Source organism: Pezoporus wallicus, unplaced genomic scaffold (assembly GCF_028554395.1).
Source record: "Pezoporus wallicus isolate ANWC-B61680 ecotype Strahan unplaced genomic scaffold, APGP_CSIRO_Pwel_v1 scaffold_2584, whole genome shotgun sequence".
In the NCBI taxonomy this organism is placed as follows: Eukaryota; Metazoa; Chordata; class Aves; order Psittaciformes; family Psittacidae; genus Pezoporus; species Pezoporus wallicus.
The window spans coordinates 10,143,277-10,159,457 of NW_026642851.1; the positions used below are offsets into that span (position 1 = coordinate 10,143,277).

At 42.5% G+C, this 16,181-nt stretch overlaps 1 protein-coding gene across 1 annotated transcript; it reads right to left on the reverse strand.

The window, feature by feature from the left end:
- Positions 1-408: 408 nt before the first annotated feature.
- On the reverse strand, positions 409-15,100 carry LOC130611725 (uncharacterized). The gene is made up of 4 exons (XM_057432769.1): positions 14,812-15,100; positions 8,599-9,137; positions 7,286-7,352; positions 409-2,425 (listed from the first exon to the last, which is right to left on the reverse strand). The coding sequence occupies exons 2-4, from the start codon at positions 9,058-9,060 to the stop codon at positions 906-908; spliced, it is 2,049 nt and encodes a 682-aa protein (XP_057288752.1). The 5' UTR covers positions 9,061-9,137; positions 14,812-15,100; the 3' UTR covers positions 409-905.
- Between the last annotated feature and the right edge of the window lie 1,081 nt (positions 15,101-16,181).

Sequence of the window (16,181 nt, forward strand, 5' to 3'; positions counted from 1 at the left end):
CAATAAATATGCTTGTGAATGGTGCTTCCTTTTGGTCAGAAAAATATTTTGTCATTTATAAGAAACAGAATAAAAATTTAATTTCCAAGACTCACTTTCAAGACATTCTTTAAATACCTGGGTTTTTTCCTCTTCTAAGTATTCTCTTAGCATAGACTTCCTGCTCTTTCTCTTATCTGCTCTTTAGAACAGACTTTTTCTCATCCTGCAACTTTACACTGGCAAAACTACAATAGAGGAAAAAACCTTTGCATATTACTTACATGCAGATTATTCCCAAATGAAATTCAAAGAGTCATTAGTTCCTATGTTTTCATGGTAAAAACAACGTTCTATTTTTGACCAAGTCCATTTCCATATTAAGCACATCTGTTCCAGTGTTACTGTATTATCCTCTAGGATACCTCTAGGTTAAAGCACGTTCTCTCCATTTATAGAAAGCACATTTTATAAGATGCAGACAAATTAGCCTCAAAGTGCATTTCAACTTGTTATTAGCCTGTTGCAGTGAAGAAACCAAAAGCAAGTTTCCATTGTTTGGCTGTGCTGCTTTCGGTTGCAGTACTAAAAGGTATGTATTCACCCCCACCAGCAGTTTTTTTGTGGTCCAGAAATAACCAATTTTAAGACAATGCTTTATTAAAAATAAGAGTTTGATCTGCATTTAAGGTTCCTCTGCCTGAAGATGTTAACAGAAGTAAAACCCTGGAACATAGGAAACTCTCTTTTCTTAAATACTGACCATTCAGTTATGATTATATCTAAATATTCCTAAAACTGAGAGCATTTTAGCGGGACAATCTGCTCATGTCAATACAGTAGAAGGTATCAAACACAGATAGAATCAGAGTGGAATCCAAATGCAATTTAAACCCCAGTTCCGTGCTAACTTCACTGTACAGAAATTAAGATGAAATCCATAAAATAGATATACTGGTTCCATGTTCATGAGTGATTTGATTGATCCTTCCACGCACACAGTCAAGAGAAACTGATATCAATGTTCCATTATGTACTTCAAAAGATGCACGGAGGGACACACTGGTCCATATGCTTCCCTCTGGCATCTGACCTCCAATCTGCTGAGCAATTGCTGTGGGTTGCATGTGATTCATGGTCAACTGATTAAGAGTCATTTTGAGAACATTGCATGAGTGGATTAGCTTTAAGTTAAATGCAAGGCTGGCAACCCCCTTTTCAGTAAAAATGAAATACTTCTGAGCAAGCTGTCCAGAAGAAACCAGCCGTATCTGTTTCTCATTGGATGAGACCTGGGTGAAATCCAGTAATTTGTTTCTCACAGCTCCAGTAGGCAACCCTGTAACAGAAACTGTGGCTGATATGGCACTTGAAACTGCTGAAGGGATCCAGATGAGGCTAAACATACTCATTCCAGAGCTATCTCCAAAATACCGAACATTGCACTGTGCAGGAGAAAGTATCTCAAAGCTAATCAGATCTCCAGCACTGACTTTTGTGGCCCCAGAAGCAGATATTGATGTGTCTCTGTAATTTACCCCAGATTTAAATACATTCATTAATTCACTGTTGGTACCATTCCTATTGATATAAGAAATTAAGGAGAAACCCTCCCGGACACATGTATGACCCATGGAATACAATGCCTGGTGGAACACAAACTTGACAACACCAGTTTCAGTGAACTTTATAGCTCTGCCATCATGAGATAAACTTAGCATGTAAGGGTCAGAAACAGAAATTATTTTAAAGGTAGGTCGATAGTTGGTTTGATAATGCATTGCTGTTGACATCTGTGCACTGAGTGCCACAGCACCCGTGTCATGAGACAACCAAAACAAACTGAGTGGGGTACTAAGATCATAAATATTTAAGTCTTTACTTTGATTGCAGAATTGATTTGGGCTCCTCAAATAAACAGAAAGCGTTTGGCTGGGCTCCACTTCAGCAGCACTGCTTAAACTAGTGCTCTGGAAATACTTTCCTTCTGGTTGTTCAATGCGAACACCACTCAGCTCATAGCCTTCCTCACTGCCATTAAGCTTTAAGGAAAGTTGCAAAAAATTCCTGCAATTGTGCTTTACTGCAAAGTTGAGGTCAGTCCACACCAGACCGTGTTGCCTGAATACCAGGTTGTTATCTTCAACGGATAGGATTTCACAGGGAAACTTCCCTTTTACCTTCAAGTTCAAGCCAGAGTAGACCTGAGAGATGCCAGACTTTACATAGGGTAGAATGATGTTTGCAGCCCAAGACTCTGAGAGCTTGTTTTCACTGGTTACTGAACAAACCGTGTCACTCACAGTGGAACAAGGCACGGCCACCATTCCATCTTCACACTGTAAACATGCCTGGCATTCCTGCATTTCCTTATTAAAGAAATACTCCTCTCCACACATTCCCAAAGCTGCATCTTTCTCAGCAATTCCAAGGCATCTGAAACCACCTGTTCACAGAAAACAGACAATATTTTTGTCATACCTTTAAAATACTAAAAAATAAGAACTCTACAGCTCCACATATAAAGTATCTTTGATAACATATCTAATCATAAAGGAGAAAACAGAAGACAATCACGTTAGATAACTTTGTGCTATTAAAGGAACCTTGAAAGCAAGCAGAGGAAATATTTGGCATAACTCACTTTGCTCACACCGAGTCCAGTGGTTTAGAGTGGGAAAGGAGGTAGTTACTACATAAAGGCAATTTTAACCACAACCCGCAACGGATCAGATACAATGATATTCCTCCAAAGACACTCCCTTCTCTGAGGTAAAAGGCATGGTGACTAACTGGTGCACTGAGCAGCAAAGGTATTTTCAACTAATGGAGAGTTCCCCCATACATTGTGCGCTGTCTACCCAGCTGTGTTACGGAGTAGCACAGTTGTAGCTGTGACTTGCTAAAGGAGTGCTTTTCAACCCAAGGGACACAGACACTGGGTTATTCTGTGTATGGTTTTTACAGAACCTGCAATACACAAATGAAAAAAAAAAAAAAACCCAAACAGAACTACAAACAGCAGGGTTAAAATCATGCAGAAGTCCACACATTTAAAAGGTGGAAAATCACTGCCCTAAAACGCAAGACAGCAGTGGTCATGATATTCTAAAGTTAAAATAAAACACTGCTGCAAACAGTAAAGAGAATATCTAGAGGTGTCATTTGAAACTACTTTATTTGACATGAAGCAATTTTATCCTGTTAAATGGTACGCCATGACCTCAGTGGATCAAAGAATCCGCACCCAAAGAGGAGGTTTTAAAAACAGCCTGTAATTTTCTATGGCAATTTTCCAAGAGCACTGCCAGCTGCCAATGCCTACAGCTGGAGCAGCTGGTGCCCAAAAGCTTTGTGTACGAAGCCTTCAGGATTTAAATCAACATTCAGGATCTAAATCAACTCAAGATTTGAGGTACCCTAAAGAATAATCACTTGCAATTTGTGACTTAATCATTAATGCACTCACTTCTGCTTTTTTACCACCACAATCAAAACTCAATGATCATCTTTCTGATAGTTCTTCTTAAATATCCTTTACTGTCCAAATACTTACTGTGTTGTATGTTTGCTTTATTCCTTATCTGGAGGAATATATCTGGGCTGGGATCTGCTCTCAGACTGGAACTACAAGCATTTGACATGGACTCCAAAAGCCATTTTTCTCCATCACTAACCCCAGGGTAGAGCTGGCTACGCAGACTGCTAATACAGGCAGAAAAGCACACCACATACTGCAGACTGCAAGACCAAGCAGTACCAATGCACCTGGCCCACAAGGGAGGTCAGAATACTGGCTAAATTTCACTTCTAAGACTACATTATTCAGCAGAGAACACCAGGCACTCTTAATTTATACAGACTTCATATAGTCACCCTCATATCTTTGTCTATGTTTCATTCACTTAAGCAATGATTCTCCACTAACATCGATATGTAGGAATACACAATTTATTATGAGAACATTTTTTGAGATTAGGTATCATTTTGTCTAAAAAGCTCACTGTAGAGCAGTAAGATGTTTCCATTGGAAAAAAAAAGCCAAGAGAAACTGAACACTTTCTTCTGCTGAAAGTGTCTGGCCTGTTTTTTTTCTTTCATGAGAAACAAAACCCAAATAAATAAGATCATATTTTTTCAACTTAGAATATTTTAGAGGAAATACAGGGAAAAAAAATCCCAAACAAACTTTCCTATTGAAATCAATTTTAACCATGGTGTAATTGCTCACACAACACTTCTTAACCAGTTCTACTTCTTAAATCAATGGCCCCCTCATCACTGAGCAATACTGGATGAACTGCTATTGAGTACACAAATACAGACGATTCACATAGCAGAAAAGATCTGCAGTAGTGCCTAGAAATAATTCTTATGCTGTTTGGTTCTTTAAAATATTTTAATGTGTATGTGAGGATCTTTATATATGTTAAGTTTTATAAATACATGTGGTGACTACTCTCTCACCAATTTGCTGTCTTGTCTTCTGTTACTTACATCAGCAGCAGGTGTTCCCCCTGCACATACTTCAAATAAATGACTTCAAAGCAGCACACAGGCCACTTTATAGTGTGGACACAGTGGCGAGAGCAGCATCCTATCCTTTGTTCAGAAGAGGTCTAGCAGCAAATGATAGCCAAACATCAGAAAGCCAGCACAGCAGCATGCTGTGACAGCTTTCTGTTTCTCCATACTGCCTGACACCTCTTCCTGGCTCCTGCTCTGGTCACTGCTGCACCTAGTTTAACAGTGAGTAGCCCAGCTGTACTCAAGCTCCTTTTGTGAAATAAAGTATCTCTGCAGCACATTCACCCACCCTTGCCATACATGGATGCCAGGCAATTGCAAGTCAATTAGAGTAAGCCGAGCATGTATTTTTGTGCTGTTACTACTCATAACTGCCTGACGCAAAGGTAACATTCAAGCAGATTCTAAGTATGACCCTCTATGTCAAATTTGGATCATCACAAATCAACAAACCTGATTACAAATCATTGGAGCTATCTGTCTAGGCTCTCTTTACTCTTTCCGCAGTAAGTTCTACAGTAAGCACGCTAGCTTGCACAGCATTCTGGGGAATGCCTTTGTTTGATTCCACATGATGGATTCACACCAAAGACAACAGTCTGATGATCTCCCATGATTGTCTAAGGAAGTGATGCACTGGACTCCATTTTCATTGATTAGGTAGTTCCAGCTGTCATTGCTCCTTGAACATCAGCCTTTAATCAAATAACCTAACAACTCTCATTGCAGATAAAAGAGAGAAAAAGTGGAAGAATCATAGTACCAGCTAGGCTGGAAAAGACCTTCAAGATCAAGAAGGTATGATGCAGAGGAAATTGGAAGAGTAAAGAAAGAGAGGTTTCTCATTGCATGTTTCTTCATTGTTATTTGGTCAGTCACCCTTCACACTGTACAGGGAACATGAGTTGCTACAGATATAACAACCTTTGCGTGCAGCTCAAGAAACTACATACAACATCTGGAACTCATATGTTGGATCACACCCCTATCTTCCCTACATTACCCAAAACAGACATTCAGTTTTAGCCTCCCTTTTGACACATTAATTGCACTTGTATAGGATAAAGAGCTATCATGAACAGACAGGCTGAAAGCAGCAGTCCTCTCCAATGAAAAATAAAAGAATGCTCTCCCTTCCATGTGAGACAGAGATGACATTGACAGGACATTGATTCCTGATCCAGGTGACAGAAACAGTTTGCTTTCACATCTTTACAAGCTACCATTAAAATTGGGAAAGGAGGACTCAAAGGAAGAGTCCTTTCCTTTTAAATACATTGCTACTGCTTTCTGTGGTCTGACACACCACCAGCATCCATCTGTTTCTTGGCAGTATTTTGCCCTCACTTACTTTCTTCCAGCAGCTGTATAGACGCACTCTCGGTCTGGGTCCCCCCCACTCAGAACCCACTGAGTAAATTCCTTAACTATTCCAAGCCACAGACTAGAGCAACACCAAATGACTACCACATTGGTGATTCGACCTTCCTAGGGCTGCACTTCCTTCCACAAAACCACCAACTCAACCAAATGCAGTCTCTTACTAGAGACGAGACAAAGCCTTACACCTTTCCAATGCTCTGTCTCAAATTTTGTGCCCTAAGATGTCTTGCCTCTAACTGCCCACCACTAAGGCTGTCTAAAAGTGTCACCCTCTTCTATTGTAAGACTAATGGTATTTTGTTTACAGCATTTACCACATCAGGCAACCCTAAGTGCTCTCTTCCTCTAGTTAATTCCAGTTTCCTGTGGTGTTTGTAGCAATACCAACCAACCCACCACAGTTCCTGCCCAGAGGAAGTAAGGACAAATATAAGAGAGACCATGTCTTCTTTTAACCCTTTTCTAGAACCAATTCCCTCCCCCGTTTTCTCCACCAGTGGCAGGGTGCAAATAGGACAAAACCACTCATAATTAGCTGAACACAGCCCCTTCCCCTCAGAGAGACCACATTCTTTTTACAGGTAAGAAGTCTAGGCAGGAAAAACATAACCTAATAAGCCCTCCCTTGGTTATTTGACTAAGAGCCCTCAGTTAGAGGTCACAACTCGTGAAATCATCTATTTCATCACAGAGTTCCTTTCAAGTATGTGTTTTGGGTTTTTTTCTGATCAAAAATTAGACAAGTAGAAAGAAAACTAGAACCTGGATATAATCTGCTCAGTATGACTATTAATTTTGCTCTTTTGTGTCTGACTGTCATAAGAAATAATGAAGGCAAAGCGTGCACTACTGAACTTGAGTCAAATCTGTTCTTAAATGCCTGAAAAATTCCCCCAATGTTCTGCACATGATAAAACTGTTGACAGTTCCTCAGTATTTGACAATATTGTTACAAAAGGAGAATAAGGTTGATGGAGGGAGGCTTCATAAGAACCTTCATTAGATCAAATCAAATATCTACCCCAGTGCAGAAGGAAAATAACAACTATTATTCTCCACTAGTAGTAACATCTTTGATTTTGACCCCATTTGCACCAGCATAAACAAGAAGAAAGTCAGCTCATAAGTGAAAATTAAAACCAAAGCATATAAAACCCTACGAAAATAAGGTAAAAGGGATCATCCAATGCTCCTAATGGGTATAATGCCCTAAATAGCCTACTAGCCACATGAACTGCTAGCAACTTCCAGCTGAGTGGTTTTCAGCCCCTTTAATTCCACCAAGCTGAGCATTGTTATTCACAAACATAAAGGCCTGAGTCCTTATCCGTGTCTTTGCCCTGTTCCTTCAGATCTAATTATCTTCATTCTTTAATTATCAGAGAATATAACTTACCCGGAGTATTCAGGCATTTTATCCTCTCACCACAAATGCTTGGAGATTCAGTGCATTCATCTCTGTCCTGAAAATCAAAAGAATCACATTGAAACACTGTAATGCAACAACTTTAATTTGAAAGAGGCACTTCTTCAGTGTCTGTGACTTTCATCTGTCAGAAAAAAAGCGTATGTAGGGATGGGGAGCATGATCCCATAAACATACTGGAGCAAGACAACTTGTTTTGGATATGTCACCTGTTTTAACAAGGTATTCAGAAAGACAGCCTGGTGTCCATAGAGAGTCTGAAGATAACCAGCTAAATTCATTGGGTGTATAACTAACACTTGTTACAATGCATGATCTTTGAGACAGTGCCTCAAGGATGTTATAACAATTGAGAGAGTGTTAAAGACATTTAGTTTAGGAGGAAGGTGCTAACCCAAAAACACACAAGAAAGGTAAATGACAGAGTAGTATTTCCTGTCAACAAGCCCTCCTTTCACCCTACAGCACAGGGGAGGGGAATAACAGAGGCAAAAGAATAACAGGCTACATTTGCATTAAAGAAACCAGAGACTAGCAGAGAGGGAACCCACAGACTCTTTCAGGTTCTCAGTATCTTGGGCTTAGGTCACCAGCTGACCTAATGTTAAGAACTGTGGGCAACATTTGGCAAACAAGACAATGCTTTAAATATCAAGTTCTCCATATATTTTAGGACTTCTAAACGAGAGAAAGCAACCAAAGAACCATCTTATTTTGATTACACACTAGGTTTGCAATAATAAAATGTATGTTACCATAAAATGTATTAAATAATGAAAGCATGTGGTTTACATTTTTATATGTTTGTATGCTATGTTTAAGCTGGAACTAGTTTTTACATTAGTTTTAACTGACAACTTTTGTTTCCAAGCTTATAAATAAATATCTGACCTCTAGTTTTGCTCAGTAAAGTTTTCCTCTGCTTTTCAGAGATGTCTAGAAGTTCCTGCATAAACAAATCTAGCATGCATAGGTTTACATGTTTTAGGATGCCTTTTCCTACCATGATGAAAAGAATAAAAGTCCTGCCAGCTGCCAGGTTTGCAAAAGCATCACACCCAAGAGGCACAGACTAGTGGCCCATTTAGAGCAGTAAATGGTAAAGAGAAAAGCCACAGAAAACTTCAGGCAGACTTTGAAGTGCCATGGACCCATTTGGTAAAACATGCTACAAACGGGATCTCTCTAGCTCTCGACGTAATCATTTCCAGAAGGCTATCCCAGTTATGTCCAACACAATACTTCAAAAGCAATAACTTAAAAGATACAAAATTATATTTCACCTGGCAAATCCGATCAGAGTTTGCAGAACACTCAGCCATTTGGAAAAAGCCAGCAGGACACAATGTGCATTTCTCACATTGTGATGGTTTCTTTTGGAAATTGCAAAATTCATCACTTTCACAAAGGCCACAGTCCAGCAAAGACTCCCCAACATTAATCACTTTTGCATCCACTTCTACCTTATGCACAGAGTATGACTTCTGGAGCTGATTTCTGACCTGGTTCTGAAGTCCTTGAAGATGACTTTCAAAATAATTTTGAATATCTTCTTGCAAACTCTGAAATGACATTTGCTTCACCGTATCAAAAAGCATGCCATATTGGACTTTGATCAGATCCATTTGCTGATACATTTTTCTTTGCTGTTCAAGAATCTCTCGTTGCTGGCTAACCAGTATGTGCTGCTGTTCAGCAAGTTTTTGCTGCAAATCAACAATGATCTGCTGTTGGCTTTTTAGCATTTCAGTAAATTTCTCATGCCCTTTCACAAGGTGCAGCTGTAGTATTAAGGCATCTTCAGATGGAACTTCATTTTCTCCTGAAATACAAACGATAGATTATTATTATTAGAAAAACAACATTCCAGCTTGCACTATTATCTCTTCAAAGGCATTAAAATTTTAATAAGCTAATGAAAAGTCTCACTAAATTCAAATCATGATTATAAGGCCAGTTCCTTTACTGTCTTTGTAGCCCTTTCTTGGGACCACAAGGTCTTCCATTTCATATGCAACATTTATAGTTGTAGACATTAAAAATGTCGTAATCAAGCCCCCTGCTTCAGGGCATGAATTAATCATCACTGGGGTTCAATAACAGATTAATCATTCCCAAGTACATATTCAAATACAGTAAAGAGTAAATTGTCAATTTTCACTGTAGAGGTGATAAAATGAGGTGATAAAACTTGCTGAGAATACTAAGCTATTAAGGGTAGTAAAAGTAAGGGTCAATTGCAAAGAGCTGCAAAAGGAGTCCATGATACTGGGTAGCAGCAATAAAATAGAAAAAAAAAATCAGAGGAGATAAAGGTGAAATCAGGCACGTACTGGAAAAAAAAAACTTTTTTGTATCAGATGTTGTAGATCATTATTATCATTTGGACACAATCTTGAGGCAATATATCTAGATACAGCTGACGCTGGGCTACAGAGTCATGTAATCATCAGTTCAGTGCCCAAGAGATGTCAAAAAAAAGCAAATAAAATGCTAGGCCTAATTAGAAAAGGAATACATAACAAAAGCAAATGTATCATTATGGCAGTATATTAATCAGCAGGGCACCTTTAATATAGCAAGCAGTCTTGGTTCCCCATCTAAAAAAAGGGCATAGAAGAACGCAAGAGGTCACAAAAGGGCAGCAAGGAAAATCTAATGTATGATATTGTTACAACATGAGTAAGTACATAGGGCTTTTCAGGTTGGGAGGAAAAAAAAAAAAAGAAACCAAAAAACTGTGCTGTATTACAGGTGTCCTAAAGGAAGTGGATATGTAAAGACTCTTCACTCTTTATTCCAATACAAAAATTAGGAGACATTAAATGAAGGCAGCAGTTTCAATACCTGTTAAAAGTTCAATCAGGTCCAGAAAGATGCTGACCCAATATATAATATAAAATCAGTTTGGGGCTAAAGATACACAGGCATCAATCAGGATCAGGAAATCTAAGCAACAAACTATCAGAGCTGGGAAAATGATCTAAGCAGATATCATGCCACGCTTTCCACAGTATCCACTGCTGGAGAGAGAATCCTGTATCCATACAGTCATTCATCTCTTCTTATGTAGCACTGAATTTTCTTCTTTTAAGTGCAGAACATCAAGGATGAAACAATAAAAAAAGGTCAGAGCCAGTCCCTATTTACAGTTCTCCAAACACTTTGCTGTTCAGTTACTTTTATTCACAGCATAAGGCACACTTTTTCATTATTATTACTATTTTCAATATTTGCTTAACTATTAAGGCAGTTCGCAGGGTACTGGATTTGAAGAAGTAAAGACCAGGATCCAAGAAAGGCCATACTCCCCATGCAAGTTGGAAATGTCTGCTGAATTATATTCCCAGATCTCCTTCTAACATGAACAAGTAATTCTGTGAAGATCAGAACCAAAATCATCTGATTCTCTGTGAATTCGTGTTTTCCATTTGGCTGGCTAAATAAGTAGAACTACATTTGCTAGCTTTCTTCTTCAGAATACAGAGCCACAACCAAGCTACTTCTGTCCTCCCACCTGAAAGGATTAACAGCCAGAGGTGAACTTTCAGACACTCATATTGCACTCTCTTCTCTCTTTAATCACCTCTTACAAAGTTTATACAAGCTTGCCTAAATTTAATACCTCTACTCATTGTCAGATTTGCCTGACATCAGCCCATAGGTTTGACAGATACTGGGCAGCAAGACAGTTACAAGCATACTGTGATTACCTATCAAGATTTTTCATCACCCTATATAGGCTCCATTTGTGCTTGAGGCTGGAAAGACACTAACAAATTCCTTTTCACAACACGTTTACTCTCAGAAGTCTGGCTTACAACTAAGAATACAGGCAGAAGAGTGCAGGTCTTTGCCAACTATTTTCACTGTACAAGTGACAACAGTACAAAAGGACTACACCATGTATCAGCAAGAGTTACATCTTCAAAGCAGACAGTCTGTGAGGAAAAGGATGGCCCTTACCTGGTCAAATAAAGCATACACATCTAGAAAAATTGCTGATGAAAGCTTGCATATTGAGGCTTTAGCTACTATGTTGACTACTGTTACTTAGTTGGGCTTTGGCAGATCTCCCTGTAGGTTTTCCGAGAGGGACTTCATCCTCTTCTCCTGCATTAATATGATTTCTTACATGCTGAGATCACATGTAAGAACAGGGCTCCATGCTAGTACTATAATCCCGTTAATGATAAACATAATACAAACATAGTAAATAATGGGCACAATATTCTTACAGTGTCCCTGCCCATGGCAGGGGGATTGGAACTTGATGATATTGAGGTCCTTTCCAGCCCTAACTCTTCTATGATTCTAATACCAGAAAACCTAAAATCTAAATGTATTTCCCTAGGAAACTGCTATGTAGTACTAACAGCCATCGCATTTACTGCCAAATGATCTGCAGACATATCTGCCTTTATCAATAACTATAGAAAGAGACACTTCTGACTTTAAACTCGAAATGTTAACGAATTCAGATTTGTAAGGAACAAATAATAACAAAAATGTCTAAGCTCCTCTTTCCAGGCCTTTTGACCATCTTTCTCAATGAAAAAGGAAAAAAGAAATAATCTTCAGAGGTAAGGAAAGTCTAACTGCACCACTTAAGCCAGCCCAGGAAACTGTCTCTGGAGAACTGCCTCTGAAGAACTGCAAGAGGGATATAGTCCAGGATATATTACCAAACCACTTTTTTCCAAAACCACTTTTCCTCCAGCTCTCTGTGGCTGAGATTCAGGGCCCCATGACAGTAGCATTCTGAATTATTCCAGCCATCACAAATTTATAGACAGGGAGAATACAGACTCTTCTAAGACAGAGTTACTGGGCTTTTCCCATCCTGTGAATCTGGGCTTTTCTCACACACACAAGCAAAACTATTAGAGGAAAGGGTAACAGAAGTGCTGACTGAATAAGAGACATACACTAGAGCTTATTTTTAAGCACATACTTAAGGAGCATTGTCTTCAACCAGCAAATGACTGGCTTACTGGCAGTAACAATGGCTATAGTTTTAAGCACCGACTGCAGTTAAGCTTACTCACCTGATGGACCACCTGACTGTATTATCTCTGCCCTAAACAGCCTTCCAGAACTTTGTGACAACAGCCGTATTTCGGTCAGTTTAGTTTTACTCCCTTTGGCGGTCTAAAGCTCAGCTGGTGAGGATATGAGGCCTAAAAAATCCTTTGCGACTTCTTTTTTTCCATAGTACTGCAAAATCATTTTGAAGTACTATGACTAAACTTATACTTACCAGTATGCAGTACTATGCCTAAACTTTAATTTACCGGTATAAGAGGCCCTTCACTGCACAGTACAGTTGGTTCTACTGGCAGTTCACAATGCCAGATTGACAGCATAATAAAGCTCTTTCTTGGAAAAGACTACTGAAAATAAGCTACATTCAATTATGCAGAAGGTTTATCTCATTTGCCAAAGAATTCTGAAGTTGAAATCTAAAACAGCTCAGATGCAGTGCCCTTGTTTCTCTCCATTAACTACATAAAGTTAAGTCACAGGGAGCAGGTCAGATGGGGATGTCTATTGCAGATGCCTAAAATTATGAGATTTCCACTGCAAGTGATGTTTACACATTAGTAGATGACAGGATGCCAGTAATCCCACTTAACACCTTTCCACATTGCCCAGACAAGCATCAAACAGGTTCTCCCGCTAGCAACACTCAGATGTTCCCATGACCACAGATGCACTATTACTTTCCATACACTGGCACACCACACACAGCCATAGCAAGGTCTGTTTTGCAGACATCTGCTCCATGCTTCCAGGATCAATCCATGGTGTAAGAATAATATCACACATGAACCTCTGCTACATTTCCCCAGTATGCCTGGAAAGACCGCACCATCCTGAGGGCATATTGGATGGACAAGGTAGCCCTCAGGAACAGTCTGACACTGCAGGTAGTCATCCTACTGTGAAGAAGGGAGGGTGAAATCTTCTTGGGACCCTCTGATTGTGCCAGTCACTCCTGGCAACCAAAGGGAAGGAAAGTGGGAGGCTGCAGGCACTGCTTAGTGCACAGGTAGCAAGAGCATGAGAACCTACAATCTTATCTACCAGGTTTGGCAGGTATGAGATATGGCAGCTGCACATTATTTTGCCCAAATGCAGGTGTTTGCAGCTGCAGAGAAGTCTGCCTGAAAGAAAACAATAGAGATGTGTCTGATAGGAAATATGAAGGATTTAATGGCAATTAATGAGCAAGGAGAGGAACAGAGGTATGCAAAATAAGACAACCAAAACAGGTCCTGTGCATTCCTTCTTTTGGGATGCCAGACTTTCATCAGAAGTAAGGTATATTCACAGTGCTGCTCAGAAATAGCAGTGACAATCTTGCAGAGGAATGGGCTCATCTGATTTGAAAAGGGAGTACAAGTCTGCACTCCAGAATCTTCACCTGGCCCAAAGAAGTGGTGGTTCAGCTGCAGTTGGCAGGAGTTTTCCAGATAGCAGCTGTGGTGCTGCAATACTGGATGAAAACATGATGAAGATGCTGGTGTGATCCCCACAGAAGGGCAGTGCTGGTTCTAGCAAGCAGCTGGTGGAGAGTAATAGTCACTTGCCTCATGCAGATAAGCCTGCAAACACAGACACAGTGCTGGAAATCAGCTAGAGCCCCTGATACTGGCCTGTATCTTGGAGGGCTCATATCAGGCATGGTCTTCAGCAAGCATTCAAGCAGACTGCACCTCACATGAATGAGGCTACAGCTGGAAGTGCTGGTGGAACTGGAGACTGGGCAGCACAGAGTGGTCCAGGTCCCCTAAAGATAGCCAGAGAATGAGACTAGGTCTGGAGAAAAAAGTCATGCTGAGCTGGATGCTCTTTGTAAGACCCTCACAGAAGTACAGTATGTCTGCTTTCAGCACCATCCAAGAAGTATTAGTCTTTTCTGTCCATGCAGACAGTCCTTATTTGCCAGGGCTTGTATTACATAGAGATGGATTTTGATAAGGACTAAGAAAATGAATACCCTGGCTCCTTTTGCAAAAGAGAGGCACAGCAGTTATGTCAACAGTGCAACAAGCATGAATAGAAGCAGAGAAAATGGAGGTTAACCACACTGCCTTCTCCAGTTTCTGTCCACCTTTGGTCATGGAGCATACAGAGGTTCTGTAAAATACTTGGAGCAGTATCAGGAAAGATGAAGGTAGACACTGTCACTGCACTAGGCACAAAAGGGGTTACATCTCAGCCCTGGGATTAGAATTGATACTAAGTGCAAATCTCCCAGATTTGCCTCCCCAATTCTCCCAAAGCGAAGGAGTCTGGTGTACCCGCACAGGCACCTTGCGGCCCGGTTCCCAGAGGTGCTCAAGCCGCTTGGCTGAGCGGACACCTGCCAGATGCGAGAACACCCAGCAGCGGCAGCCGGCACGGCACACTGCCCCGCCACCCTCGGCACCCGCTCCCCCGGGGACTGCGAGTCCTTCCCTCAGCCCGAGCCCCCCTGGGGCGCCCCCCACCTGGCTTGACGTCGCAGGTGAGCTGCACCCCCAGGGCACCGCCTCCCCGCTCGGAAGCGGCGTAGGCGATGTCGTCCCCTGCGAACTGAGCGGCTCTCTCGGCGGCGCGCAGCAGGGCGGGCTCGGGGCAGCCCTCGGCTGCGGCAGCGCAGCCCGGGCCGCGGGGCGGCGGGCGCAGGCGGGGCAGCAGCCGGCACTCCAGGCCCTGGCAGTCCCGGCGAGTGCCGTTGGCGGCGCAGTCTCCGCCGCAGGCCTCCTGCGCGCCCCTCTTGGCGGCGGGGTGCGAGTCGCTGCCGGCCGGCGAGGCGTGCGGGACAGCGTGCGGGGCCTTGCCCTGCGGCAGCCGCAGCGGCGTGGCGGTGTGCAGGAAGGAGCGCGCCGGGCGGCCGGTCCTGCCGCCGCACCGGGCCCCGCGGCAGGGCGGAGGGGGAGCCTCGCCGCAGGGGGATCCGCGGCAGGACTCGGCGGCGGGGCTGACCCCGGCGCACAGCAGCGAGAGGCAGACGCCGAGCCAGCAGAGCGCCCACCACAGCTGTTTCCCCAGCATCTCCGGCCAAGCCTGCAAGAGATGAGAGACCGCGGCCGGTCAGGGGAGCTGCCCGCCGCTCCCTCCGATCTAGCCCGCGGTGGGCAGAGCCGCTACCTCCCCATCCCTCTCCCCCTCGGTTTGCAGGTCTCGCCGGAGCATCCCAAATCCAGGAAAAAACTTTTCACGCTCCCGCCCTGTCCCGTCCCTTTCCGGTGTCTCCCGGCGTAACCTGCGGGAAGGTGCTGCGCAGCGCCCGGCGCAAGTGCGGCCTCCGGGTTTGGCTCCTCAGGGTAGCTGGGCGCAGCGGGGACTGACCTCCTCCGAAAGCTGGAGGGGAATGGCAATGTGCAACATTCCTGGGGCTTCTTTAGCATCAAATTTCCCAAGCGCCTCCCCTCCGGTCCCTCCCGGCTGCCCGGGGCGGAGGAGGGGGCTCCACCGGGGTCCGGCTCTCCCGGCAGAACTTCTTCGCGGTAAGCGTTATCTGGGGCGTCCGGCAGGGATATGGGCACGTCTTAAAAGGCTGGCTTTCATTCAGAGTGGTTTTATTTCTCCTAGAAGAAAAAATAACTAGTGACCCCAAAACAATAGGAATGAAGTACACGCGCGATGCAGTTTCCAATAAAATTCCATGCGGCTGGAAAAAGTTATTGATAGTTGAGTTTCCTTAATTCTCACTTTGACCGTCAGAAACCTGCATCAGAGATAACCGCGACGGGCAGCTGCCGCTTTCTCTGAGACTACCTGTAGCGCAGCACTAACTGGAGGGGCAATTTTGACTTTAAATCAGCCAGGCAGCCGTGGTGATGTGTATTGCTTTTTGATTGAGCAGCTTTCCCAG

Bases quoted from the DNA above. Each gene is read 5' to 3' on its own strand.
- LOC130611725 (XM_057432769.1), bottom strand. From the start codon at position 9,060: ATGCTAAAAAGCCAACAGCAGATCATTGTTGATTTGCAGCAAAAACTT. The intron at 7,353-8,598 runs GTGAAATATAAT...TTTGATTTTCAG, and splicing joins ACTCTGATCGGATTTGCCAG to GACAGAGATGAATGCACTGA. The intron at 2,426-7,285 runs GTAAGTTATATT...TTCTGTGAACAG, and splicing joins AAAATGCCTGAATACTCCGG to GTGGTTTCAGATGCCTTGGA.